Source organism: Crinia signifera, chromosome 12, assembly GCF_055691185.1.
Source record: "Crinia signifera chromosome 12, ASM5569118v1, whole genome shotgun sequence".
Classification (NCBI taxonomy): domain Eukaryota; kingdom Metazoa; phylum Chordata; class Amphibia; order Anura; family Myobatrachidae; genus Crinia; species Crinia signifera.
In genome coordinates this window covers 72,306,245-72,333,812 of record NC_139228.1, presented here as the reverse complement: position 1 = coordinate 72,333,812, position 27,568 = coordinate 72,306,245, and the positions used below count along the sequence as shown (strand labels likewise).

Here is a 27,568-nt window from a genome sequence, read left to right as displayed (position 1 = left end):
GCGGCGCTCTTTCCCTGTCTGTTCTCGGTGGTGCGACCGACCGAAGCCCTGACAGGCAGCGCCGAGGGCACCCTGTTTGGGGACCTGTGTGTCGTCTGTAGTTCCGGGTCCACGTCTCCGGCGGGGGATGGACCTAAGAACGGAGAAGAGACGGTGAGAGAGCCGCTGCCCCCCGCCTGTCACATAGGGCAGGTAGGAGCTATGGTGCCCGCTGCAAAGTTTCTGTATCCTTTCACCGTCACCTGAGATGGATGGGCATCTACCTTAGAACCCTGCATCCCCCCTTCCCTGGTAACACAATTCCCTGGCTGATAACCGGAGTGTCACCCAGCCCCGCGCCCTGATGACCCTCTTCCCAAGCTTGTAATCACCGTGCCCCCCTATCTCCTGGATGGTGACATCCCTGTCATCCAGTCCCACACACTGAGAACCCTCTTCCCTGGCTGGTAACCTCGGTATCGGTGTGGGGTCGATAGGTTGACAGTCAATAGGTTGACCACTATTGGTCGATAGGAAAAAGGTTGACAGGCAGAAGTCTGGGAGACAATGGAGTCATCTGCCGCCGGGCTCCTGCTCCCACGGGGGCACCTCTCCTCCCCCTGGAAGTTTAAATCAATTTTTTAAAAGCCAACAATATTGCTTCTGTGGCTGAGTTCTGAAATATATTTGTTATCTATCTCTCTATCTATCTATCTCTCTATCTATCTATCTCTCTATCTATCTCTCTATCTATCTATCTATCTCTATCTATATTTCTGATTAGAAATATATATTTTATATAAGGTTATATAGGGTTGTATGTGTGTGTGTGTGTGTGTATGTATGTGTGTGTGTGTGTGTGGGGGCACCAATATATATCTTGCCTCCGGGCAACTGGAGCGAACTTACGCCATGACAGGCATTAGGTCGACATGGTCAAAAGGTCGACATGAGTTTAAAAAAAATAAAATTAAAAAAGGTGGTTTTTCATACTTCACTATCCACGTGGATATAATAGTGCCCCGAGCGTAACGTGGACCCATGCCCGAAGCATGATGACTTGAGAAAGGTTGACATGAGTTTTCTGTGTCTGGGTGTCTGTCGACATAAGTCAACATGGACACCCTATAAGCGTACCACTCGTACGCTTATACGGTGCCTATGTTTACTTATGTCGACATAGACACCCAGACACATGGAAAACTCATGTCAACCTTTCTCATGTCGTCATATTGCTTGTGTTGACCTTGTGAACATGTCGACACAATGTATGTCAATGTTTTTGACCCATGCCCTGAGTATCACCCCATCTTTTGTACTGTAACCTCAGAGTCACCCAGCCCCACACCCTGAGGACCCTCTTCCCTGGCTGACAACATCAGTGTCATCCAGCCCCCCACCCTGGTGACCCTATTCTCTGGCTTGTAACCTCATTTTTCTTCAACCCCCCACCCTGGTGACTAGTTCCTGGCCGGTAACCCCAGTATTGCCCTATCTCTAGGATTCTAACCTCCGTATTGCCCAGCCCCCATCCTGGGGACCATCTTCCCTGGCTTGTAATCGCGGTCTCATCTAACTACCCACCCTGATGACCCTCTAATCTGGAGGTTACCTTGGTGACCCTACTCCCTGGCTGGTAACCTCAGTGTATGTCATTCCCATAGAAATCCTGATACCTTCTTCCCAATAGTGTTATTACCAGGTTAAAATGATAACGTCATTACAGTAGCTTCTTACTGGCTTCTTGTATGTTTAATATCTAGTTCTATAGTAGCACAAGATTCCTCAGCACCCTGCATTATCCTTATACTACAACCATCTCTGTGCTTTGCGTCAGGTCATGACCGAGCGTCTGTGAAGCCTGTCCGCTGACTATCTCCCGCAATGTCTTGGTTTGTGGATTTGGCCGGTAGAGCAGAGGACCTCTTGAATCTAGTAGATCAAGGAGCAGCGACGGCTTTAAGTAAGAGCCAAGATGATGAAGACCTCTTGGGTAGTGCACCTGACAACCAATCGGACAAACAAAAAGAGAATTTCCAGAGTTACGCGAAGCCCAGCTTCATCTCCTCTGCAGCAGACAATATAAAACACCAAAAGGCCACGCTCTTAGCCGGAACCGCCAACGTGAAAAGTAGCAAGAGGACGAATACAGAATTGTTGTCTCACAGCACTTCTGCCAATCTCTCGTCGCAAAGGACAACCAACCAGTTTGTAAGACGCAAGAAGTCTGAGCCAGATGACGAACAACTATTTGATTTTCTCAATAGCTCAGAAAAGGTACACAATGGGGTTCTGGAACCTAAAAAAGAAAATATTAAAGAGACGGCCCCCACCAGTCACTCTGGGAGAACAAGCTCACCAAGTGTCAAAACAACAGAAAAAAACGTTTCCCCTCAGATCCAAGGTAAATAAAAAATGATGCGGCTTTTAAAATGTCACAATTTTCAGACATAGGACAATTGGTTCATTTTAGATATAGATAATATCTAGCACAACCTTATTTGTTTGAATATAACAACATCCATATATATATATACATTTTTTTTTTTTACATTTTAACTGTAGGTTGGTACTTGAATTTGCGTCTAGATTTTACGTTTGCTTCCAATTACCATTACCCCAACTGCGGTTCCTATTTTGCATCCCTACATTTGCCTAGCACTGGAGGTTACCCCTAATACCCCGTTCTCACTGCAGGCAAATTCCCGGGTCTATCATGTCGACCCCGGAATTTGACTTTTAACACAGGTTTTTCTGCTGTGTGAACGGGTCGCATACCCGGATGTCATACACGGGTAAAACCCTTAATTTTACCGGTGTTTGAGATCCGGGTATGTAGACACAGGTAGACCCGTTCACACTGCAGAAAAACCCGTGTTAAAAGGCAAATGACCAGTGAGAACGGGGTCCGTCCCTGAAAAGCTGTGTATTTCTCACTGGCAGTGAGAACACGGTATTAGCAGAATAATGGATGTGATTTCAACCAAATTGCATGGCATACAGAATAATTAGGTGAAGGATACTAGTGTGACACTAATACACTTAATACCCACTCCTCACTGATTAGGTGCAGGGTGCTATTATTAAGCCCGCCTTGCTGATTAGGTACTCTGATTTCTGGTGTTTGGCTTCATGGTGTTTGATATGGGGTCCATACTGATGACTGCACATCTGTCCATCTGAACCACAATTTCTTGGTGGCGCTCAAACACACAATGCTCAGCACAGATGTATGTTTCAATAAATTTTTATATATAAAAAAAAAAAAAATACACAAAATAATTAAAATAAATCAACCTCCTGGAGGTTATAAATGAAACGATACAATTAAATAACCTATACACACATAATAAAAGGGTAAATGTTAAAAATCTGTATTGAACATTCTTCTAATCCTTTTACCCAGTTAAATGGAAAGAAGCTGTCAGTTTCTCTATTTAGGATATAGGACTTACCCCTACAGATTTTTAACATTTACCCTTTTATTATGTGTGTATAGGTTATTTAATTGTGTCGTTACATTTATAACCTCCAGGAGATTTATTTATTTAAATTATTTGTGTATTTATCTTTTTATTTCTATATAAAAAATAATGGAAACATACATCTGTGTGAGCAGTGTGTGTGTGTTTGAGTGCCACCAATACATTTTGGTTCAGTTTGTGTTTTTGGTTGGAGGTTGGTAAACTCCCCTTTTGGTGGCTGCTAATACACAATGGGCCGTATTCAATGCGGCCGGCGAGGGGGTTTAAATGGCAGGTATCGCTGAAAACAAGCGACCCTCGCTGTTTAACCCCCATGCCGGCCACACACCCTATTCTACGTTCTGGGGGAAACCCTGCTGTTGGAGGACGGCGAAGATTCCCCCAAAAAGCGCTACATTTAGCCGCGAGCCTCGTGGTTTTAGCGGACGCACACGCAGTTTCCACATCGCTGCAAAAACCGAGCGAAGTAGAAACAGCGTTTGCAGGGGGGTCAGTTGAATACTGACCGTGTGAGCTGTCACAGCTCGCAAAAAACATTGAATACACCCCAATTAATGGTAAATTGCACACTCATTGCGCCAAAACCACATATCCAGCATCTGTCCATCTGCCTTTGGGAGAGTTCCTGTGTATTAACGCATTTAGGCACTGATGGGCGGTATACGTTTTATGTAGATTTACACAGCCAATGTTGACATATTGCTGCCCCGTGGGTATTCAAATAATCTGAGTGACGACTGATTTTACTTTGTCCTTATTTATTCAGCTAATAATAAGCCAACATGAAGAAGCCGTAGTGTGGGGAATCCGGCTTTGGCAGCTATAACATTGTATCATGTTGGTGTCATTTACACTACAGCACTACTATAGGTCATATAAAAACGTCTCAAGGGAACTGAGATCTGGATCTTTACTCCCCTATTCTAAAACCTTGATTGTTTTCTTTATTAGACCTACAGGTTCTGAACCAATACGGTACAGAGATAAAATAAAAATGAGCCGTTTTCACGGTGACTAAACCATGTTGCACTGCAGGTGGGGCAAATGTAATATGTGTGGAGACATTTAAGGGGAAATTTACCAAGATGGGAGTTATATTTCAGATGAGCTGTTGCTAAGGGCAACCAATCAGATACTATCTATTGTGTTCTTGAAGGTGCTAAATAAATAAGTATTATTACCAGTTTCTTATATAGCGCACACATATTCCGCAGCGCTGTACAGAGAATATTTGAACATTCACATTAGTCCCTGCCCCAGTGGAGCTTACAATCTATATTCCCTACCACATGTACACGCACACAGACATTCTAGGGTTAATTTTGTTTAATTAGCCTACCAGTATATTTTTGGAATGGGGGAGGAAACCGGAGTACCCGGAGGAAACTTCGCACTCACGGAGAGAATATACAAACTACACACAGTTAGGGCCATGGTGGGGATCGAACCCCAGACCTCAGTGCTGTGAGGCTGTAATGCTTGATCTTTGATAGGTAAAACCACACCTTTCAATAAGGAGTATGAATGAACCAATAGCCACTGTTATGTTATTTTGTACTGGATATAAATACACCCTTGTCTTTTTATTTTCTAAATAATACTATATTTATGCTCCCATGTACTTACAGAGGATCTGACTGGCTCTCAGTCTGTACAGTATGCTCCAGAAGATAAAACCCAGGACCGTAAACAACCTTAAGCGGCCCCCAGTCCTAGCCCCTCACAGGGAGAATATACAAACTCCACACAGTTAGGGCCATGGTAGGAATCGAACCTATGACCTCATGGCAGTAATGCTAACCATTACACCGTCCGTACTGAAGTAGAGGTACTTCCTTATCTTCGCGGACACCGCTATGCCAGTTACGTTAGCCGCTATTCTGAAAGCAATTGCTGAGGTCTGGCCACCTGCCTCCGTCAACTTAAGGTACTTACGCACCACCACCCTTGGTCTACGCCACCCTCCTGTGTCCACGCCACCATCTATTACCTTTAGTAAAGTTGTGGTGAGTGAACGATGATGCTACATAAGTTCCGTAGCATAAGCGGTGGCCGCAAAGATGAGGAAGTACCGAAGTCGATTCTAATTGGTGGTCCATAGGAGCATCCCACGTGAAATAGAACTCCCATCTTAGTAAATTTCCCCCTTGGAGTACAGTGTCTTAGCTTAATTCTATATTTCCGTGCAAAAGCAAAGCTGTCCGGTTCGCTGAATGTAAAAAACAAATAATCTACTGCAATGTGGATTGTTTCACGAGCAAATAGCTCATAGTTTACTCTCGTGTGTTGTTGTTTTTTTTTTTGTAATTTGTGCCTAACTCTATCAGGCTTACAGTTTTTTTAATGGACAAAACCTTGGTGGACTGCAGGTGGGGCAGATGTGACATGTGCAGAGGGTCATGACAGCGCTGAGGTCATGGGAATCAAACCCATAACCTCAGCACCGTGAGGCTTGTTCATTGATCGGTAAAAGCACACCTTTCAATAAGGATGAATATGAATGAACCAATAGCCGCTGTTAGGTACTTTTGTACTGGATATAAACACACCTTTATTTTCTAAATAATCTTATATTTTTGCTCCCATGTACTTACAGAGGATCTGACTGGCTCTCAGTCTGTACAGTATGCTCCAGAAGATAAAACCCAGGACAGTAAACAACCGGAAGCGGCCCCCAGTCCTAGCCCCTCACAGGGAGATCAAAAGTCCCACGAACTGTCCAATCTCCGCTTGGAGAACCAGCTGCTGAGAAGCGAGGTCCAGTCTCTGAACCAAGAAATGGCGACTGTAATCCAAAGGTCCAAGGAGACACAGGAAGGTAATGACAAACCCTTAATACTGCTGAATGGTTTTCATGACCAGAGGTATTTTGCTATTTGTTCCTTGAACATAACTATTAGTTTTACTTTTTTTTTAAATGTAATCAGATACTTATTGATTTTTAACCAGTCAGCCTCCCACTTTTGTCAGCATTCATATTGGGTGGTCCAAACAGAAGGATCCAGACGGGAGATCTAATGTGACCACACACATGATCTGTTAGATCTCTGTGACCGTCGTCCAAGTTTGTAGCCACCAAGGTGTAATCATTGTGCTGCTGTGGGTTATCATAGAGTTGAATGGGCACTTGTGTGCGGAGCATCTCTTGCCTATTTTCACCCTGCATGTGTTCTGGAATCGTTCCTATGTAAGTACAAGTGATAGAGTTGTGCGCGTTTCAGTCATATGTACATTTGACACTGATGTGCCGTAATGGGGCAAAGTTGTGCAAGTATATGTAAGGGCAGCCATGGGTTTTGTAGTGTTGGGCGGAAGCTTAAATGCCCCTGTTTTCAGCTCTGTCTTTTGCCCGAAGTATAGACTGGTACAAGTGCTAATGACCACTATTAAACCAAGAGTACGTATAGGGGGCAGAGAAGATCCGTGCAGCCGTATGTATGGGTCCACGCACTCAGAGCGGAAGTAAATAGCGTGTATTGGGTTTATTCACTGCATTAGGCCTTGTATTGGTCAGTAGTAGGGTGGCCAATCCCGGGATCGGCGGGATCCTGGGATTTGGCCTAAAAAAGCCTGGATTTGTATCCTGGGATTTGACCTTCCAATTCCGGGATTAGATGCACATGCGCATATCTGATGCCGGGCAGCGTCTGAGCGAGTGCTCAGACGCTGCCCAGGAGTTCCCGATCCCTCAGCTCTCACCAGTCCTGTTGCAGCTTCGGCCGCCTGCCCTCCGGGCAGCTCTGCTGCTGCTTTTGCCGCCACCACTCGCCCCCTACCTGCCTAAACTGCTTAGAGATGTCAATCCCGGGATTGAGCATTTTTCAATCCCGATTCCCGGGATTGGCATCCCTAGACAGTAGGTCTAATGTGCCCAAGTGTCAGGCACTATTGCTAGGACTTGGTCAATATTGTCGTGACCTGTGTGCTATAATTTATTTAATATACACTGGGTAGTCGGTTTCATTGATGCTTGTCGTTGCAGCGTTGAACGAAGCACAGACACGGATTGGGAAGTGGAACGGGGACAATTCCAAGAGTGACAGGACGGTGAGAGAGCTTCGCGCTCAGGTGGATGATCTGACAGAGGCAGCGGCTGCGAAGGACTCTCAGCTGGCAGTGCTCAAAGTCAGGCTGCAGGAAGCCGACCAGTTGCTGAGCACTCGCACAACGGTTCTAGAGAAGCTGCAGAGCGAGAAATCCAGGTGTGATACTATGGGGGAAATCAAATCCATGTCTGTAGTGAGCAGGTCTTCCGCATGGGACCTGGTTAACTGATGGCTTCATGGCCCATGTCCAGGTTCTGTATAGTCTTGGACTAGCCTTTCAGTGTTATAATATAAGTATAGCTGACCTATTGTGATCCCTAGGATTCTTCAGGACCACACTGAAGGGAGCAGCCTCCACAGCCAGGCTTTGCAGACCGTGCAGGAAAGGCTCCGGGAGGTAGAGGCTACGTTACAAAGGGAACAGGACGGTTACAAACAGATGCAGGTATGTCCTACCAGCAAACACCTGGTTTCCTGCTTCATGCGGGTCATTGGTCTGCATTAAGGTCCATACACACTGGGTGACTATGCCCAGCGATGATAGTTTTCATCACTGGGGGGAAAGCGGCTCAGTGCATACACACTGAGCCGCTTTCCCCCTGCCCGGCACCGACAGCAGGGGGAGTACGGATTTGCTTAGCGCAGCGCTATGTAAAGCTGTCCTCAAAGTCGCTCATCTGCTGGTAATACCAGCAGATGAACGGCTTTCCTGGCGATGATGCGGGACCCCGCAGCAGCGTTCACCGCTCATTGCCATACACACTGGGCGGCTTTCAGCTCAAGTTGCCCAGTGTGTATGAGCCTTTAATCTGACCGATCCTAAGACAGTTCTCATGAGTCAGTAGAAGTGGAAACCCACTTTTTTTTTTCCTTTTTGTAATTTAAGTCAAAAACTTATTTGTAAGAACCTAGTTGGCAAATTAAAAGATAAACAAGGTTTTTCTATTTCCCATAAATATTACCGTATTTTTTTTTTCAATGAATTTGTCCCCAGAATGAATTTGCAGCCCGCCTCAGTAAGGTGGAAGCAGAACGTCAGACCCTGGCGGAGTCTGTTGTTAGCGCAGAGAAGAAGCACATGGAGGAGAAGCGGAGGAGCGATGATCTGCAGCAGCAGCTGAAGGTTACGAGAGCCTCTGCAGAGTCTGCGAAACAGGAAATGATGGATTATAAACAGAAAGCAACTCGCATACTACAGGTGAGAACAGAGAAGAGTAGGGTGCCCCCTGCTGGGCACAGAGCTTTATCCAGCCTCACATAACAATCACCACAGGGGTCTTGCCTACTAAGGGAGAGTTTGTGATAGCGACCGCTTCCCGGCATGTTTAATCAGGATAATGCACTGGGAATCTCTCTCTTCTCATTACATATGTGCATATGTAATGAGCGGTTCATTACATATCCACTACGCTGTCTTATAGCTACTGTCTGTCCTGCTTTCACACTGCAAACCTTCTTGAGACCCGGTATTTATGATGCAGTGCGAAAGGGGTTTAAAACGGTAATAATACGTTTCAAAATACCAGGTCTCAAACGTTTAGGCAATGTGAAAGCAGCATTAGTGTTGAGGAGATTACAACACAGGATTCAAGAGCTGCGTAACTTTAGTTCAATATAATCCCATAAAGGTATCTTTTCAGACGGACGCAAGCTCCCTCCTTCCTAATTTAAAATTATCCGTTGGTGTATCGAGCATGTCAAAAGGGAAAAAACGCAACGTGTAATATGTTTTTTGGATTTCATAATGGAATTGAAAAGATTTTCCTTTTTAATTCACAGAAAATCTTATAAATCCCATTAACCCCTTGAGTGGTGGGCAGGACAAACCTACGTACATACAATAGGGGGAGCGACGGGAGGTGAGGGGTGCCTGGGCAGGTGATGCGCCAGTGGTGCACAGCTGCAGGCACCACTGGCGCACACCTTGATATAAGTGGTATGACCGGAAATTTTCCGGGACAGCCCACTGCGGAAACTTACTAAGATGGGAATTCTATTTGACATGGGATGTTGCTACGGGCAACCGATCGGAATCTATTTATTTATCACCTTCTTGAAGATAATACAAAGTATCTTATTGGTTGCCCATCGCAGCATCCCAGGTGAAATAGAACGCCCATCTTAGAAAATTTCCAGCATTGAAAAAAGTAATGGTGTTTAATATAAACTGATGGAGTGAAGTGCCGGAGAAATGCTCCGAATGCCTGAGCCATCTCCGGGAGATGTGTGATATTGGGGTACCCTAATTCTCTTAGCCGAGCATTGACAAGAACCTGACCTGGTAATAGGGGGGATAGTAGAAGTCTATTTATAAAATGATCCCTACTGTGACATTTCTGCATTTCTCCCCAGTCCAAAGAGAAACTGATCAGCAGCTTGAAGGAGGGGTCTGGCATCGAGGGCCTGGACAGTCATGTAGCCGGCAGCATGGAGATGGAGGAGATGAGACACGAGAGGGACCTGCAGAGGGAAGATATCCAGAAACTCCTGGCTCAGATACAGCAGCTGAAAGCGGAGTTACAGGTAGGGTCACAGTTACTGGGTTTTCTACTCTATTTAATAAGTACATTTATATTATTCATACACAACATGGGTACATGTACATATAGGCAAGAAGCGGGGGACTGTAACAATGCAAGTATCTGATTCCGGTGGTAGGAGACTCAGGGGTAGATGTAGGAAGCAGTGATAAGGGAGGAGAAGTGAGCCAGAGGAGGAGTGGCCCATGGCAACCAATCAGCAATCTATAATTTAAATAATATAACATTATACAGAGCAGCTGATTGGTTGCCATGGGCCACTCCTCCTCTGGCTCACTTCTCCTCCCTTATCACTGCTTCCTACATCTACCCAATCGGGTTAAAAGGAAGAGGGAGACCGGTTACAGACGCGTTCCTGGTCCTCAGTGATGTAAGTGCCATGGGTACCATTTCACCATTGGAGAGGAGGGGGGCGTAGAGTATGAGACCTCTTGAGTCCCAATCTCATAATGCAAATTTGTTTTTGTGATAACCTTATGAAAGGGGGGGGGTGGAGAACGGCGCAGCAGGGGGGAGAGAGAGAGAGGAGTGCTGATCAATGGTGGCCATAGTGGATAAGGGAATATGGCCGGGGACATTGCGATTGAAATTGAGAACTGGAAGGGGGCACAATGCAACAAGGCTGGAGTGGGCACAGAGGTGAGGGTATGACAGGATGCAGTTAACATCCCGGCCGTCGGGATACCAGCAGTCGCTGGATCCAGACTCGCACCCCCGGAATCCCTACGGATTTGATGTAGATGGGGTTATTTTAGTCACTGACGCGTTTCATACGTCCCCTGAGCCGATGGTTCGCCAGCTGTCATCCTGCACATGGTTCATCCTCTTTCAGGATGTGGAGAGTCAGCAGGTGAATGAGGCAGAGTCGGCCAGGGAGCAGCTCCAGGACCTCCAGGAGCAGATATCGGAGCAGAGAAGAGCGAAGCAGGAGCTGGAGGCAGAGCTGGAGCGCCAGAAACAGGTAATGGGCCAGAAACGGGTGCAGGGTGGCCTGATGCTGGTGCACTAGACTTTGGATTCTTCCTATTATTTTCATGCATGTGTGTTTTTATTAGGAACTGCAGTATACTCAAGAGGATCTATACAAGACCAAGACGACTCTGCAAGGACGGATCAGAGACCGCGAGGATGAGATTCAAAAACTCCGGAATCAGGTAACTCCCCATTAGCGCACGGCCCCTGATAATCCCTCTGCACCCTCACTGTGAGTGACATCGCTAAGGCACCTGGGCAGTGCGACTGTGCCGCACAGGCATTTGGCCGATAATCGCTCGGCTCCGTACATATCGGCATTGCGTCCATGTCTGAGTCAGGCCCTGTATGTAAATAAGTGTGGTGTTTGTGTCTCCTCGCCCAGCTCACCAACAAGGCACTGAGCAGCAGCAGCCAGAGCGAGCTGGAGAACCGCCTGCACCAGCTGACCGAGACCCTGATCCAGAAACAGACCATGCTGGAGAGTCTGAGCACAGAGAAGAACTCTCTGGTCTATCAGCTGGAGAGGCTGGAAAGTCAGGTGAAGAATATGCAAGGACCCAGCGCGAGCGGCTCCTCCATCAACATGTCCGCTGTGGACAGCGGGGAAGGTGACTATAAGATTAAACTAAACCAGCCTCAACCGCCCAACATTTCCTAGCATTGTGGAATGTGCATTGTCCAGAAACATGGGTTTATTGACATACAACATATATCCTGCTTACTGCACAGGATTGTAGGATGTATCCTGTCTGCTGTAGGGAGGGCCATCCATGGATGCCATCAATGGGGATACTGCAACCAGTGATGGATGATGGATGACCATCGATAGTTTTACCTATCAATGGTCATCCATTTTTTTTTTTTTTTACTGTGATCAGAACGTGGGGGTGGGGCTTCCCAGGTGTCAGGGGCGGGGCTATGCTGTGTCCCAACGACACTTTGAAAAAAACAAAAGCAAAACATCCGTTTTGCTGTGCCATCAATGGAGGGAAACCATCTGTCTTCCCCTTATCGATGGGAAAAGTATTCAAAATCGGCCATAAACCATCGATGATTTTGAATCATGGATGGTTGATGGCCATCCCCAGTCTGCTGTACAGAATTGTAGGCTGTGTCCAGCCTTGTAGTGTGTTGCGGTGTGCGGAGGGGTCCAGCGGGCCAGTGTTGCGCCGGGCGGAGGGGCCCAGCGGGTCAGTGTTGCGCCGGGCGGCGGGGCCCAGCGGGCCAGTGCTGTACTGTGTGCAGTATTTCATTTCACCGCTGCTATGCAGTGTTAGTATCCATATTTACTATTTCTATAAGAATTCAGAAGTACATCTAATATTAACAATGTAGGCAGATAGCAGCCTATTTTAGTGCAAATATATGCCAAGGGTATCACCACATCCAAAAAACATGAATCACAACAAACAATAGTTGGATAGATCACATAATTTAAGGTGCTGAAAACAAATCCTATGTGCTCCTTTTTTGTTTCTTCGGATGAGACCGTGTTTTCTTACACCAGGTTCTTGAATTTTCATAATGATTTCTTCTGTGGAGCTTTTGAAGATAATATCGTGGCTCACATAAAGGTTTCTTTAGGAACAGAAGTATCACACTAATATAGTGTACCACATTCATTATTAAAGATGCAAAGGTACTCTTATCTGGGTTTCTTTGTGATGATTTGTACTCCCCCATCGGTGTCAATTTGTTGCATGCAGTTTGAGACCAGAAAAAATGGAGGTGTAATTCCAAGTATTCATCTAAAAAAACCAAAACGATTTATTATACAGACAATGATCCCATAGTTGGGATGAAAACAAACGCGTGGAGAAAAAGATCAAAATGTCAATTCGGGTAAGAAAAGATGAATTGCAGACACATACTCTAAAACACGGAACCCGGACCATTGGCGTTTGAGCTTAGTGCAGGTTTTCTTGACCTTGTGGAAGTAAATTTTTCAGTGTCTCAGGTCAACCGGTTTTGGCCTATGCTCAAATTCTAATGGTCCGGGTTCCATGTATTGGAGTATGTGTCTGTATTTTTGTTTTTATTCCAACTATGGGATCATTGTCTGTATAGTAGAGTAAAGTCTATATGGGACGCGGTTGGCTGATCAACAATAAATGGGTCGACCGCTGTTAGCCAACAGCCCATAAGTCGACACATGGAAAAGGTTGACATGCCTTAGGACGACATTGTCTAAAGGTCAACACATAGAATAGGTCAATATGAGTTTTTCACTTTTTTTGTTGTTGTTCCAAAACAAGTATTTTTTTCATTCTTTACCATCCAAGTGGACATAGAGGGAGAATATAAATGCTCGGCACTGTACCTGGAGCATGTCGACGTATGTCGAGAATACTCATGCCAACCTTTTTTTCACGTAGACCTTTTCCAAGTTGACTTATTGCTTGTGTCAACCTTTTCACCCTGTTTACCTAAGCCATGTCAACCTTTTCAATTTATCGACCGAAGGCCTATAGACCAATAGTGGTCAACCTAATGACTATCGAGCTTCTTATAGTCAACCCTATGACTCATACATTAGCACAAAGAAACCTAGTTAAGAGTACCTTTGCATCTTTAATCGGGAGTATGGTATGCTATAGAACAATGATACTTCTGTACTTAAAGAAACCTATATGTGAGTCGTGATATTATCTTCAAAAGCCCCCACAGAAGAAATCCGAAAGAAAATTCACAAACCTGATGTAAGAAAACCGTTTCAACCGGGAAAAAAAAGTACCGTGTAGTATTTATTGTCAGCGATTTGAATTCTGTGATCTATCGAACTATTGATAATTTACAATAATAATCTCACTATTAAGGTCTGATTTTAGAAAAATGTATTAACTGTATAATTGCTGTAACTACTGGTGGTTTATCAGGACCCTCTCTCCCCCTGTGCTGCATAGGTGCACGTATGAGGAGCGTTCCGGTGCTGTTCAGCGACACAGACGCACATGTTGCCGGCATGTATGGAAGGGTCCGAAAAGCTGCAACAACTATCGACCAATTTAGGTAATTATCAGATGTATGTATTCCGATCACTGCCGTATATAATATCATCAAAATGCTACAACTTACCTAGCGTTGCTTCCATTGTAAGATAAATAAATAGTGAGGAGATGAATCAAAGAGATGAGCCTTCGATGTCCATCCTTATAGCGAGCTCTCCCGCTGACTGCAGGGGACTGTCTGGGAGAGATGCTGAGGCTGGATGCCAGACGGCAGTCAGCAAGAGCTAGCGTCTGCTCCGTGTCTGAGACATCCTCTCTGCGGGAACAGTCTCTCCTTCCTCAGTGCTGGCATTATGTGTTCTCTTTCAGATAACTGGGGCGGTTACTGTATAGATGATAGACAATGTCTTCTAGGTCGACCACTAATGGTTGATAGTGACTATGTTGACACCTAAAAAGGGTAGACACTGCCAAAAGGGCGACAAAAACTTATGGTTGACAGTCAAAAGTACGACAGTTTTTCACTTTATAATGGGTCAGATGTGTTGGATAATCCTAACGTGATCCACTTTGCAGCATAAATAACACACGTGTTCTGTATTTCAGTATCCGTCTAGGTGTATTCCTGAGGAGGTATCCCATTGCTCGGGTGTTTATAATTATTTATATGGTGAGTATAGCGCACAGTGTGAGCGGTGTGTGTCATTATTGTATCATACACCTACAGTAGCTCCTCTGTCTCCCATAATGCTCCTGCTTCAGTGTGGCAGGAGCCGGTTATCACTGCACTGTATTTCTGGGGTCCCCATACCTTCCTTTATCTATATTGCTTCTTTCTTACTGCCACTCCATTCCCCTTCTCACATGTGATTGTCCCTGTCACCCATGGCCCTGTCCTCACTGACACATCACCCATCTGCTGTGTACTGCTGGAGACCCTGCTCCTTACTCTATGTAATGCTCAGTCTGTGGCTCCCATTTGCCTCCAGTTGAATCTCTTCCCTGTTCAAAGGACTGAATACAGTGTTGTGGTTCTAGGCACTCCGACACTAGTCAAATGCACCTCACAGATCAGTATATTAACCCTTCCATGTTCTCACTATGGCCGTTTCTGTTCTGTGAAAGGGAAGAAAGGATCTTGTCATAGATAGTTATAGAGAAAAATGCAGATTTAACCTTTGGGTATAAAGCACATTCCATTTAGATAATATAGACCTTATCGCAGGTGTCTCAATGGGTCCTGGCCTGCTGTGAAAGTGATCCAAAGCAGCTAAACCTGGAAATGTCAGTAGTCACTGGCCTGCTGCCCATACCAAACACATTGTACAGATGATATCCCACCCTCTGTCCAAATACCAGATATGTACCAGCTGTCTTTTACATAGGTGACTATTCAAACTTTGTACGCCTCTCCTATGGCTTTTCTGCCCAGCTTCGCTATGAGGCCGTGAGTCCCCGATCGCTTTGTCTACTGACACCGGCGGCGTCACAGTGTGTTACACAGGAAGCAGGTGGCTGCCCAGAAGCTGTCAGTGGCCGATCCAAAGCCTTTAAAACTCAAATGAACGGTGGCTTTATATAAACACGCTCCTTAGTATATCATCCCTTGGTCTTACCCTTGTAGTCTAGCTCCTGCAGTAATATAGAGTGCAGTTTGGGCCTACTCGTGGTGTGCGGACGTCTTAGCTGGTATACACTGATGAAATACAATGATCTTCTTGTGCTGATAATATAAATATGTTTGTTTTGTATTTCAGGCGCTCCTACACCTGTGGGTAATGATCGTCCTCCTCACGTACACACCTGAAATGCACCACGACCATCCTTCCGGGAAATAGCGGCCAAAGATCTCAGAATTGCTGCATTTCACAGGATCTGGGGTACAGATCTGTATAATATCAGTAGCGAGCGGTATGGCCTTTGTAATCTAGATAACTGATTCTTTCCAACAAATTCATCCGATAGTAAAACAGGCTTCAAAGTCTCCTCTAGAATAACCGCTTCTTGGATTAAAGGTCATTAAAGACATTTATCTCTTGGATCATTGCATCAGAGGCTTCTTGGGCGTCCGTCCGTACCGTTGTACTGTGGACGGTTTTATTTCCCAAGCTTTGCTGCCAGGAGAAAGTTTGCAGAGTTTTATTTGTGTTTCCTGGCAAACTAATTATTTACTTAATTTTATACTCTGCGTTATTAATGTTGTAAACTGTCTGCTGCTACAACCCCTGCCCGGGGACCTTTTAGGCTTCATAGCGCTACAGGGATTAAACCAATCTGCAGCACCCAGGTAAAACTTGAATGAATATACTATATTTTATCTACAGTCCCAGACACTAAATGTAAAGTAAAAGAGAAAGGGCGGTATTTAACAAAAGCATGGAGTGATTTAAAGACTTAACCAATCGGCTTCTAGATCGATCTGATTGGTTAGTGCTTTTTATCGCTCCACCAAAAAGAATATGTTCATGTTATCTATACAAAATCCATTGCACTTGTAAGATTTTAAATGTAAATAGTTATTTTTTTTTTCTTTAATCTGTTTAAATATAACCGCGGGGCTGTCAAATGACTAGTGCAATCTTTTAGTAAATACATTTAAATATTAATAAAATATCAGCTATGGAGTCTTGTTTTTTTTTCTCCCCATGAATTTGTTTATATGTGTGTCAATGTGTGCGTATGAAATTGTACCACTAGGGGGAGCTGAAGATTTAGGTCAAGTCATTCATGAAAAAGACTAGAATGACAAGTTGCATGGGGGTTGTACCTTCAGCTAGACCGTAATCTCTAGTGGTGCGGATATATAAATAAATGATAATAAAATACAAAGTGCATAAAAGCCGTGTTACAGCCCAGTACATTAACAATTAAATACATAATAAAGTAGGTAATATAGTAAAGAAATGCAATCCTCTTTGTAGCAGTGCTGTACAGAACCCATGGAGTTGTAGCTCTGGATCCTATACCAGTGATCCAGGAATTTGGGATTGCGACGGTCAGTATACCACGTCGACAACGGAATGCCTACAGGGCTTCCATGCGCTAACACCCCACGGCATTGTCTGGCGGATCGGCATGCCACATACCACACCCGTAGTGGTCAGTGTTGGACCTGGGTCTTGTTTCAGGCCTATGGAAAGTCGGCTCACTGGGCCTGGAGATTTTATTTATTACCAGTTATTTATATAGCGAGCACATATTCTGGGGCATTCCAGAGAACTTTTCAACTTTCACATCAGTCCCTGCCCCAGTGGAGCTTACAATCTATATTCCTTACCACATGTACACGCACACACAGACATTCTAGGGTTCATTTTGTTAGGAGCCAATTAGCCTCCCAGTATATTGTTGGATTGTGGGAGGAAACTGAGGTACCCGGAGGAAACCCACGCATGCATGGGGAGAACATACAAACTCCACACATGATCATGGTGGTAATCAATCCCATGACTTGTCCTGTGAGGCAGTAATGCTAACCATTACACCATCTGTGCTGCAGATAATGTAATTTATTCTTTGGGACATGTCGTGGGCCACAGGGCTAACGCTGGGTAGTGGAGTGGGAGAGAGAACATTCCAGCCCCTGAAAGGTTACACTTCTTCCTGCCTCCCAGGCTCCTCCTCTACCCTGCTTCCAGCCCAGGAAGATCAGTTTTTTCAGTGCTAGCAGGAGCCACCCAGGGGGTCCCAGGAACAGGCAACCAGGATCTTCCAACTTGGGTCTTGTTTTTAGCATGGGGAGACAATTGGAGATGCTGGCTGAATTCCATTGCACACGGGTGCCATGTGAATGGCACCAACCATTTATTCTGTGGAGTGAAAGGGGTATGTTTTGAGTCTGATCCAGTTTGTAACCCTATTCCTGATCCTGGGTCAGAATCAGGACTTGGGCATATAAGGGGTATTCCCATGCATACACTATCCATGCTCTATCTCTGCTTTTAAGAGCAATACCCTATTAAATAATGGACGTAGACAAGTTGAAGATTTGGGGTTTTACATCCTGAATCTTCATAAGCTGAGAGCCACAGGTTGCTATTAGTAAGGGATAGCCATACCAAAAGGGAAATTAAATTGTTGCAGTGTTTCTGTCTTTTGATTGTACAGGACCATGGTTTCTAAAGCATAGATGGCACGGTGGTCATCAGGGGAGGCAGTGCTTCCCCTGTCATTTTGTTTAAAGTAATACAAAGAATATACCTGTGGCACATATTCTGTGTCATAAGTATTTTCTTTATATTATTTTTAAATTTGTACCATTTAAAATAGTTTGGAGGCACCGATAAAAGTGCCTCCCAAACAAGTGTATAAGGGGATGAAGTGCCGGGCAGGGCTAAATTTGGGCCAATTTGTCCTAAGGACAAGTCGGACCAGTTTGCCCAGAGCCCCCGGCATGCAATTTATTGCATGTAATACTCCCGGGGAGCTGCGGTGGTGGGGGTGGGCAGTGGGGTCTGGACAGGGAAGGAGGTCCCAGGTCGGGTCCGATGCGCACGGGACCGCAAACTGAGCCAATTTGGGCCTATTCGTCGGAGTCGGCCAAATCGGCTCAGTGTATGGGCACCTTAAGTCGTGGGCTACAAAAGCCTATAAAAATAAATGGTAAATGTGGCACTTCTATAAGTGCCTCATTAACAGGGGCTGCTGTGTTTGGACAGCAGATCCAGATTTTTTTCCAATCACAGCAGCTCCTGTCAATTAAGCTTCAAGAGGTTCCGATTTTATCCGGCTCTCCTCTCCCTGCAGGTCATCTGTACCATGGTTCTCCCCTGGTGAGTATTCCCCCCCCCCCCCCCGGAGTAGGGGGGCGGCGGCATCGGTTGGGGGATATTGCCGGCTGCCATGGTGAGTGGCGGTGGCTCTCTGTACACAGCCACCGCCTCGCGTCACTGTCCGGTGGTGTGCATGAGCAGTACATAGAGCTGTCCTGCTTATATTCAATGAGCATTGCTGCGGGGTGGGTCAGCGCGACTCCCTGTAGAGTTAATGCATCACCGCACATCAGGAGAACACACGCATTAAATGTTAGTAATTGGTGGTGGTAAGCTAATGGCCATAACATCACCATCGGAATGGAAACACCAATGGTTGTAAAACATCGGTGTACAAGTCTCCATAACGTAGACACACACAGATGGAGAATCTGCACCTACCACAGGGCTGCTATAAGTTTGGATGGTGCGTCTAAGTGCCTGATTCAGGGGTCATCGCAAAATCTTTCTCAATGGACAAAACCATGCGGCACTGGAGGTGGGGCAGATGTAACAGGTGCAGAGAGAGTTAGATTTGGGGGGGGGGGGGGGGGGTATTTTGTTTCTGTGCAGGGTAAATACTGACTGCTTTATTCTTACACTGCACTTTATATTTCAGTTTTCAGGTGTTTCCACACGGGGCACACATACCTCCCAACTGTGCCACTTATCGCGGAAATGTCCCATTTTTTTGGAACGTTCCTGCATCCCTCCCCCGGCCAGCAGTGTCCTGCAGCTGCTGGGCATGCACAGCGGCAAAAATGGGGCAAAAGTTTCGACACGTCTTCGGCGTGCATGTGAGTGTCCCTCCTCCGGAGATATGAAGGCTGGGAAGTATGTGCACACAGCGCTCAGCATGCTCCCCCACCGTACTTTTCTCATTCAGAACCCACGTGGACGTTAAAGCATGAAAAAGGTCCAGGAAAATGGGGGGGAAAAATGATGTCGACCTTTTCACATGTCGACCATTGCTATGTTGACCAATTGCATGTGTTAACCTCAGTGGCGTAACTAGAAATGTAGCTCCCCCTTGCCAAAAAAAATTCTGTCGACAGCTTCTTCACGTTGAAGTCCATGTTGGCGGGTGATGGTGACTGCACGGCAATGTAAAGGGGAGACTCCGATTCTAACTGGCGGAACCCCAGGCAGTGTGTTTATGCATGAGGGTGCAGGGGGGGGCTTGCCGCTTGTTTGTGTGGTCTGATCCGGCTGTTGACAGTGCGGACACGCTGTGAGCGTGCTGCAGGAGTTTGGAGCCGGGTGGCCACTGGAGACAGCAGGGTGTCTGGCTGGTGCACGGGCTGGGGAGAGACGGATACCCCCCTTCCTGTGTGGGGAATTGATACCGGGTGGCAGTGCTGAAGAAGGACTGGCAACCCCTAGCAGGGCACAGATAACTGCGTGCAGAGCCCATAGGACACCAGCAGACACTGGTAGCTGAGGGGGGCAGCTCTTTTCTCCTACCAACAAAATTACCAACCGCAGAGGATAAATCAGCCCTGAAGCCAGGATGTGCAGCGTCTCTGCCATAGAAGGAACCGTGGAAAATACCTCCAGTCTCACTGAGGCTGCCTGAGAGCTCCGGGCTGTCACACAGGCAGCCTCAGTGAGACTGGAGAGCCATGACCCTGCGCACCTGAGGCGCCCGCTCCCCCCCCCCCCCCCCGCTGGGGCTGCGGAGCGGTAGCTACGCTACTAGTTAACCTTTTGGCGTCAACCTACACATCCCAGCATGCCTTGCCATAGTTTTAGTATTCCCTATTAGCAAACTGTGGCAAGGCATGGTGGAACTTGTAGTTTCATAACAGCTGGAGGGCCACAGTTTGGACATACCTGTCCCTAAATAATATCTGTGAGTCAACCGGATACCGGAAGGATTTTGTAGTGGCATATGACTAAAGGTGCCCACAGACGCTACAATTGTACTGTGCTATGCGTTTTTGACTGTACAATGGTTCTATACAATTTTTCTTCCAGCTTGCTATGAGATGTGCACTTGGATGCATGTGATGAACCCATGTTTGTAATGTTAAATTTCAGATGTAGTCTAAAAAGTACGTGCAGCACGTACTTTTTTAGACATACAATATCGGGCTCCCGGGAACATAAACACCATCCAATAATTGTACATAAGATGCAATTTGTGCTTAAAAAGTACAAAACGCATTTGATAATTGATGCGTCTGTGGGCACCTTTAGAACCTGCCCTCGTACACACCATCCCGCTGCAACTGCTGCACAGCCGATCCTGTTATTGCTGGGTAACATAACAAACTGTATTCAGCATAATGACAGAACTGTAATCATTCTATATATAAAAGGCTATGTACTCCTCACCGCTATGAGGTGGAGTACCGCCACTGACCACTAGAGGCCACTCGACAGACCAAATTACTCCTTTGTGTGCCAAAAGGTGTGATAACCGAAAGTGAAAGCATTTTTTGCAGGGACACAGATCTGTTTCAGACTTGCTGGATATGGACAGAGGGAGCTGTGAAGACAGAGTTTGGGGGTAGGAACATATAAGCACTGGGGGTGGGGTGGAGAGTTTGTGGGCTGAAAACTGTCACAGTTTAAAGTAAACGTAAAAACTCACAGCTCAAAGTGAAAGTACATTGCAGAAGCTGTAATTTTTAAGTTGTGTGTATAAATGTTCATAATAGGATATTGTCATGTCCTGTATGCCCGCAGAATATGAGGGAGAACGGGACCAAGACAAGACCCCGGACCGCCGGACATCAAAATCTGCAGTCCAGAGCTTGTAGCGTCCGGTTCGGGGGTGTCCTGTCTGGGGGTGTGCTCTCCGGGGGGCTGCCTGTGACATCTGTCCCCAGGGAGAGGAGGAGGGAGAGAATAAAGCTTTCCTGTATGGTCCGGGCATGTGCCAAAAAACGGACAGTCCGAACCACACGGGGAGGCTGTAATCTCCCCTTCCCCATGTCCCTGATGATAGCTATCACAGGGACCCCCCCGGAAAAGACACCCCCCCCGAACGGACCACTCCCCCGGACCGGACACCACAAGCTCCGGACTGCATATTTTGATGTCCGGGGTTTAGTCCGTGTCCGGTTTTTACATAGTCCCCGGGACATCAGCGACAGGTTGGGTTGGTGCCTTTGCAGCTGGAATGGTGGAGGGAATAATCACCCTGCTCATTAATTAGGCAAGCTCATCATTCAGCTGGTGAGTGAGGTGCTGCACACATGGCACACTCAGGTAGTAGTGTCTGGTCCGGCCTGTCCTCACCTCACACAGCACACTGACACTGACACTTGGACTAGTTACCTGACAGCTGCTTGCACGGTAAGCCGATCATTTCACACTTGTTTGTGCCAGAGATAGAAGGAAAACACACACACACACACACACATATATATATATATAATTAACAAGACCCTGTGCTGGTGGCACATAAGCTGGTGAGCTGTGTGTCAGGGATACGGTCATTAGGTCTACAACAACTAGGTCGACATGGGTTAAGGTTGACATGGGTCTAGGTCGACACACACATTAGGTCAACATGGGCAAGGTCGACAGTCAAAATGTCGACATGGGGTTTTTCACTGTTTTTTGAGCCGACATGTGCCGACAGGCGGTATTTCATACCCTACCATCCACTAGGGCGTGGTGGGAGAATAAAATAATGTGCCCGAAGCATGGCGAGCGAAGTGAGGGGGTGTGGTGCACTTTAAACTGTGTCCGTGTCGAACTAGACCCATGTCGACTTTGCTTCATGTCGATCTAGTGGTGTCGACCCAATGCTTGTCAACCTAGTTGTTAGACCCAACCCGTGTGTCATATCAGTGATCTCAGCACACTACATTGTGCTATTAGCTGTGGAGAGTGATAAAGTAGCAGCCAATTAGCTTAGCCATGTTACAGGAGGTGACTGGTAGTTTATCGCTCTGCACTTTATCACCCTCCCGGGCTTAGTACATCTGCCCCTAAAAGCACCATCCTGACGTATATACAGTATTAGCTACAGGTATACAGTGTTTGGTTTTAACGCTGCATTCTATGGACATTACCCATTTTAAAAATGGCAGTTAGGAGCTGGTGGTTTGTCATTTTTCAAGGCTTAGTACATCTCAACCACATGGTTTAATAGCAGCAAATATGTAACACTGTGGGTGGTTTATAATGTACTGGGGGGGGGGGGGGGTTTATAATGTACTGTCATTGTATCAATCACTTGTCTGCACATAATGGAAACCTTTTTAGGGCTAAACCAACATAGTCTAAAAATGAATTAGAGACCAGTGACCTCCCTGAGGAATGAGGTTCTCCGTGCCTCGTGCCTTAGCAGGGGAGCCACTTTTCTGTGGAGGGATCTTGCGCATTTTAAAGGGAAAAAAACATGTTAATGTTTCCTCCAAAATTCGGCATCTTGTCATCAAAGGTCACACAAACAATGCATGTTTTCTGCATGTCCTCAAATGTTTCAATCGTTGAATAAAGGTCACGTGGCCTATGTGTGGTCTCTCGATGTCCTCAAGCAGCGAAGGTTTTGTATGTTTCAAAGGAAGAAGGTTCCGCCCATAAACTAACTTGTGTTGGGCTTCAGTGGTTTTAGAATATCTACAAGTGGACCATAGGAAATCATTGTTCACCCTCAAGGATTTTGATTGGTTCTCTTTCCAGCACCAATAGGAGTATATCCCTCTATTGAGTTAAATTTCTATACAGGTTAAGAATCCCTTATCCAAATTATTTTGAAAACCATAGTCCCCAGAATGTACTGGGGACAGGATCTGTAACTGGCCACTACTGGGGACAGGATCTGTAACCGGCCACTACTGGGGACAGGATCTGTAACCGGCCACTACTGGGGACAGGATCTGTAACCGGCCACTACTGGGGACGTGATCTGTAACCGGCCACTACTGGGGACGTGATCTGTAACCGGCCACTACTGGGGACGTGATCTGTAACCGGCCACTACTGGGGACGTGAACTGTAACCGGCCACTACTGGGGACGTGATCTGTAACCGGCCACTACTGGGGACGTGATCTGTAACCGGACACTACTGGGGACGTGATCTGTAACCGGACACTACTGGGGACGTGATCTGTAACCGGACACTACTGGGGACGTGATCTGTAACCGGCCACTACTGGGGACGTGATCTGTAACCGGCCACTACTGGGGACGTGATCTGTAACCGGCCACTACTGGGGACGTGATCTGTAACCGGCCACTACTGGGGACGTGATCTGTAACCGGCCACTACTGGGGACGTGATCTGTAACCGGCCACTACTGGGGACCAAGGGACCAATGTTCCCTCTAATTTTATGAAGGCTGTGTGCGGCAAAAGATTTTGGCTGTGCAACTTTGGAAGGAAATTTAAAATCTTGTTTGTCACTTATATATAAATGGAAAATGACATTCAGCATTTGTTAACTTTACTTCAAAACAGTGGCGTAAGTTCGTCCCAATTGCCCGGAGGCAAGTTAAGTGTTGGTGCCCCCCCCCTCCCCCTCCAGCTTATACAGACACATACACACCTCTGTCACTCAATAAAAACAGACACTTCTGTACAGGGGTAGATTCAGAACAAAACAACAGGGGGACCATGACAGGGAGAGGGGTTATTTGTGTGTGCCCATAAAACAACGGGTGTGGCCTCACAACAATTTCTGGCTCCCAAAAGCAGTGGTGAAAACTGAAAAGGTGATGGGGTGGAGAAGGAAGGGAGGCAGTGATGGAGTGGGGAGTGAGAGGTACAGTAAAAGGGGAGAGTGACAAGGAAAGGGGGAGTGAGTGAGAACGGCGGAAGGGGTGGAGTTTTGGACAGAGAGAGTGGGGGAGTGAGAGAGAGGAGGAAGTGTGGAGTTTTGGACAGAGAGAGTGGGGGAGTGTGAGAGAGGGGAGAAAAGGTGAAAGTGAGTGTGAGAAGTGGGGGGCTGAGAGTGTGAGAGGGGGGAGAGAGATAGAGAGGGTTCTAGAGGGAGAGGGCTGAGCGTAGAAAGGGGGTGAAAGAGGGAGGGTGAGAGGGGGTGAGGGTGAGAGAGGGTAAAGAGAGAGTTGAGAGAAAGGGGGGAGAGACTGTCAGTGGGAAGCAAGACAGAGGGGGTTAAAGAGAGAGGAGATGGGTGAGAGGGTGAAGAGGAGAAAGAGTTTGAGAGAGAGGAGTGAGAAAGGGGGATGAGAGCGGAAGAGTGAGTATGCGAGAGGGGGAGAAGAAAGAGGGATGAGAGAGGGAAGAGACCGATATTGAGAGAAGTGAGAGAGGGGAGTGAAAAAGGTAGAAAAGAGAGATAGGGGTGAGAAAAGGAGTGAGTGGGAGAGAAGGGTGACAGTAAAGGAGGGGGGAGTAAGTGTGAGAGAGGGGGAGAATAGAGGGGAGATTGAGGGGAGAATGAGTGTGAGAAACAGGGAGAAAAGAGAGGGGTGGGAGTGTGAAAAAAAGGTAGAAAGATAGAGGGGGAGAGGGAGTGTGCGAAAGAGGGAGAGAAGAGAGAGAGAGCATTGATTTAAGTGTGAAGGGAGCAGCATACAGATCAACATTACCTTCTCTGTGTCACTGGATCCCCGTAAGAATGGTAGTGCTCATGCGGGGGGCGGGGGTGCCCCATGTCCCACGGAGGTGTTGCAGCTCCCAGTATGCGTCCTGGCTCCCTCGAAGAGTGGAATACGGGTCGGCCTGCTTCTGTGTGAGGTGACATGCGGGTCGTCCAGCTTCTGTGATATGCGGGTCGGCTGTTTAATACGTAAAAAAAAAATCACATAAACGACACGGGTTGTATGCTCACGTGCCTTGGTGGCCCTCCGAAATCTGCCACTTTCTCTGTCGCTTAAAACACACCTGTTTCACTGAAAACACACATGCAGCACACCTCTTGAATAACATACACTTCTGTCACTAAAGAAATACACACATACACTTCATTCACTAATAAACATCCATGCACACAGACTGCTTACTTATTAAACGCCTCATGGCACATCTCACATTATTTGCATAAATGTACCTATTTATTTGGGCTGCAGATAAAGAAAAAAATAACCCATACTCACACATATACCTCCATAAAGGGGGTCATTCTAATTTGTTCGCATCCAACGTGCGTTCGCACGGGGAACCTATGTTGTGCGTATGCGCTGGCACATGTGTATCGCCACACTATTCGCCAAGCGCAGGCACCCATGGGAATGCCCAGCATTTTATGGGTGTTCCCATGGTAATTGGCCCTTGACGTGGGTGCCAGGGGTGGACAGCTGACATCACCGGATGTTAGCTGGATGCCAAGTTTCTCTCCAGCGTGTACGCATATCTAAGTGAACTGAGAGTCACTTAGATCTGCGTGCATGTTCCACATTATTCGATAGTCGGTGATCATCGAATCATGTGGGTGTTTCCATGTAGCCTGCAAATGGATGTTTATGTTAAACATCCATTTGCAGCCCATGAGAACGAACGTGGCATGCAGGGGGGAAATCGGACTGACATTTGGAGGGCGGCGTATCACACACCTATACACATGCATATATAGTCACACATATATACACATACTGTCACACACTTTTACATACCTACACTTATGCATACATATATTCACACACCTATTCACCCATGCACACATTCAAAAAGTATAATAATTACACACAGATAAATACATACTGTACATAATAATTACACACACACACACACACACACACACACACACACACAGATAAATACATACTGTATATAATACTCACACACACAGAGAGATAAATAAACACACAGATAAATACATACTGTATATAATACTCTCTCTCACACACACACACACACACACACACACACACACACACACACACACACACAGATAAATAAACACAGAGATAAATACATACTGTACATAATAGTTACACACACACACACCCACACACACACACACACACACACACAGATAAATACATACTGTACATAATAATTACACACACACACAGATAAATACATACTGTATATAATACTCTCACACACACACACACACACACACACACACACACACACACACACAGATAAATACACACACAGATAAATACATACTGCATATAATACACACACACACACACACACACACACACACACAGATAAATACATACTGTACATAATAATTACACACACACACACAGATAAATACATACTGTATATAATACTCACACACACACACACACACAGATAAATACACACACAGATAAATATATACTGCATATAATACACACACACACACACACACACACACACACACATAAATATACAGAGATTAATACATACTGTATATAATAGTTAAGCACACATACTGTCACAATCACCACACCATGCTACTGCTGAAGGGCCTGGGATGGCTGGCAATGACTGTGTGTACAGTCTCCAGTCCAGTGACGTGTAGCCACGCCCCCTTTTCGTACTGCTCCTCCGGAGCAACTCGCTCCCTCTTATCTGGCTGCAAAGTGTTGCAGAAACTGAAAGTAAAGCTCCCAGCAGCCCTGAGCTTCCTGCAGCAAGGTCTGCTAGGAGCTGTAGTTTATTTTCATTTTCTCTAATGCTGGCTGTCACAGCATTGTTGTGTGCACTATGCTCCTGAGCTCCTCACTCTGTGCCCCCCCTAGTGGCTAACGCCCGGCGGCCAATGTCTCCATTGCCTCCGGGAGTTACGCCACTGCTTCAAAATGATATTAAACATTTAAACATTCAAAACACAGCACACAATGTAGTTAATGGGTGAAACACACATTAATTGAGCCCACAACTGCAAAAAAGGGACCACTGCTGCTTTGTGTGCGCTGTTGTAATGTCTGTGCGCACGCTCGTCGAGTTGTGTGTGTGTGTGTGTGCGCACAGCTTAGAGGGA

At 46.2% G+C, this 27,568-nt stretch overlaps 1 protein-coding gene and 1 long non-coding RNA gene across 4 annotated transcripts; one reads left to right on the top strand and one right to left on the bottom strand.

The window, feature by feature from the left end:
* GOLGA5 (golgin A5) lies at positions 1 to 16,595 on the top strand. 3 transcript variants are annotated; one of them, XM_083166584.1, is made up of 13 exons: positions 1 to 153; positions 1,817 to 2,383; positions 6,061 to 6,282; positions 7,447 to 7,666; positions 7,832 to 7,955; positions 8,505 to 8,708; positions 9,863 to 10,033; positions 10,883 to 11,011; positions 11,106 to 11,204; positions 11,408 to 11,633; positions 13,929 to 14,034; positions 14,580 to 14,643; positions 15,731 to 16,595. In XM_083166584.1, the coding sequence occupies exons 2-13, from the start codon at positions 1,864 to 1,866 to the stop codon at positions 15,809 to 15,811; spliced, it is 2,166 nt and encodes a 721-aa protein (XP_083022710.1). In that variant the 5' UTR covers positions 1 to 153; positions 1,817 to 1,863; the 3' UTR covers positions 15,812 to 16,595. The 3 variants fall into 3 exon arrangements, with proteins under 3 accessions (XP_083022710.1, XP_083022708.1, XP_083022709.1); XM_083166582.1 differs by having other exon boundaries at positions 4 to 192; XM_083166583.1 differs by having other exon boundaries at positions 4 to 224.
* LOC146049906 (uncharacterized) lies at positions 14,351 to 27,109 on the bottom strand. Its single transcript, XR_014466234.1, has 3 exons — positions 27,018 to 27,109; positions 25,239 to 25,427; positions 14,351 to 14,440 (listed from the first exon to the last, which is right to left on the bottom strand). It is a non-coding gene; the product is annotated as an uncharacterized LOC146049906 (long non-coding RNA).
* Positions 27,110 to 27,568: the final 459 nt, after the last annotated feature.

Excerpts from the sequence above, each read along its gene's own strand:
- GOLGA5 (XM_083166584.1), top strand. The coding sequence starts at position 1,864 with ATGTCTTGGTTTGTGGATTTGGCCGGTAGAGCAGAGGACCTCTTGAAT. Across the intron at positions 8,709-9,862 it reads AAGCAACTCGCATACTACAG|TCCAAAGAGAAACTGATCAG; the intron begins GTGAGAACAGAG and ends ATTTCTCCCCAG. Across the intron at positions 11,634-13,928 it reads CGCTGTGGACAGCGGGGAAG|GTGCACGTATGAGGAGCGTT; the intron begins GTGACTATAAGA and ends TGTGCTGCATAG.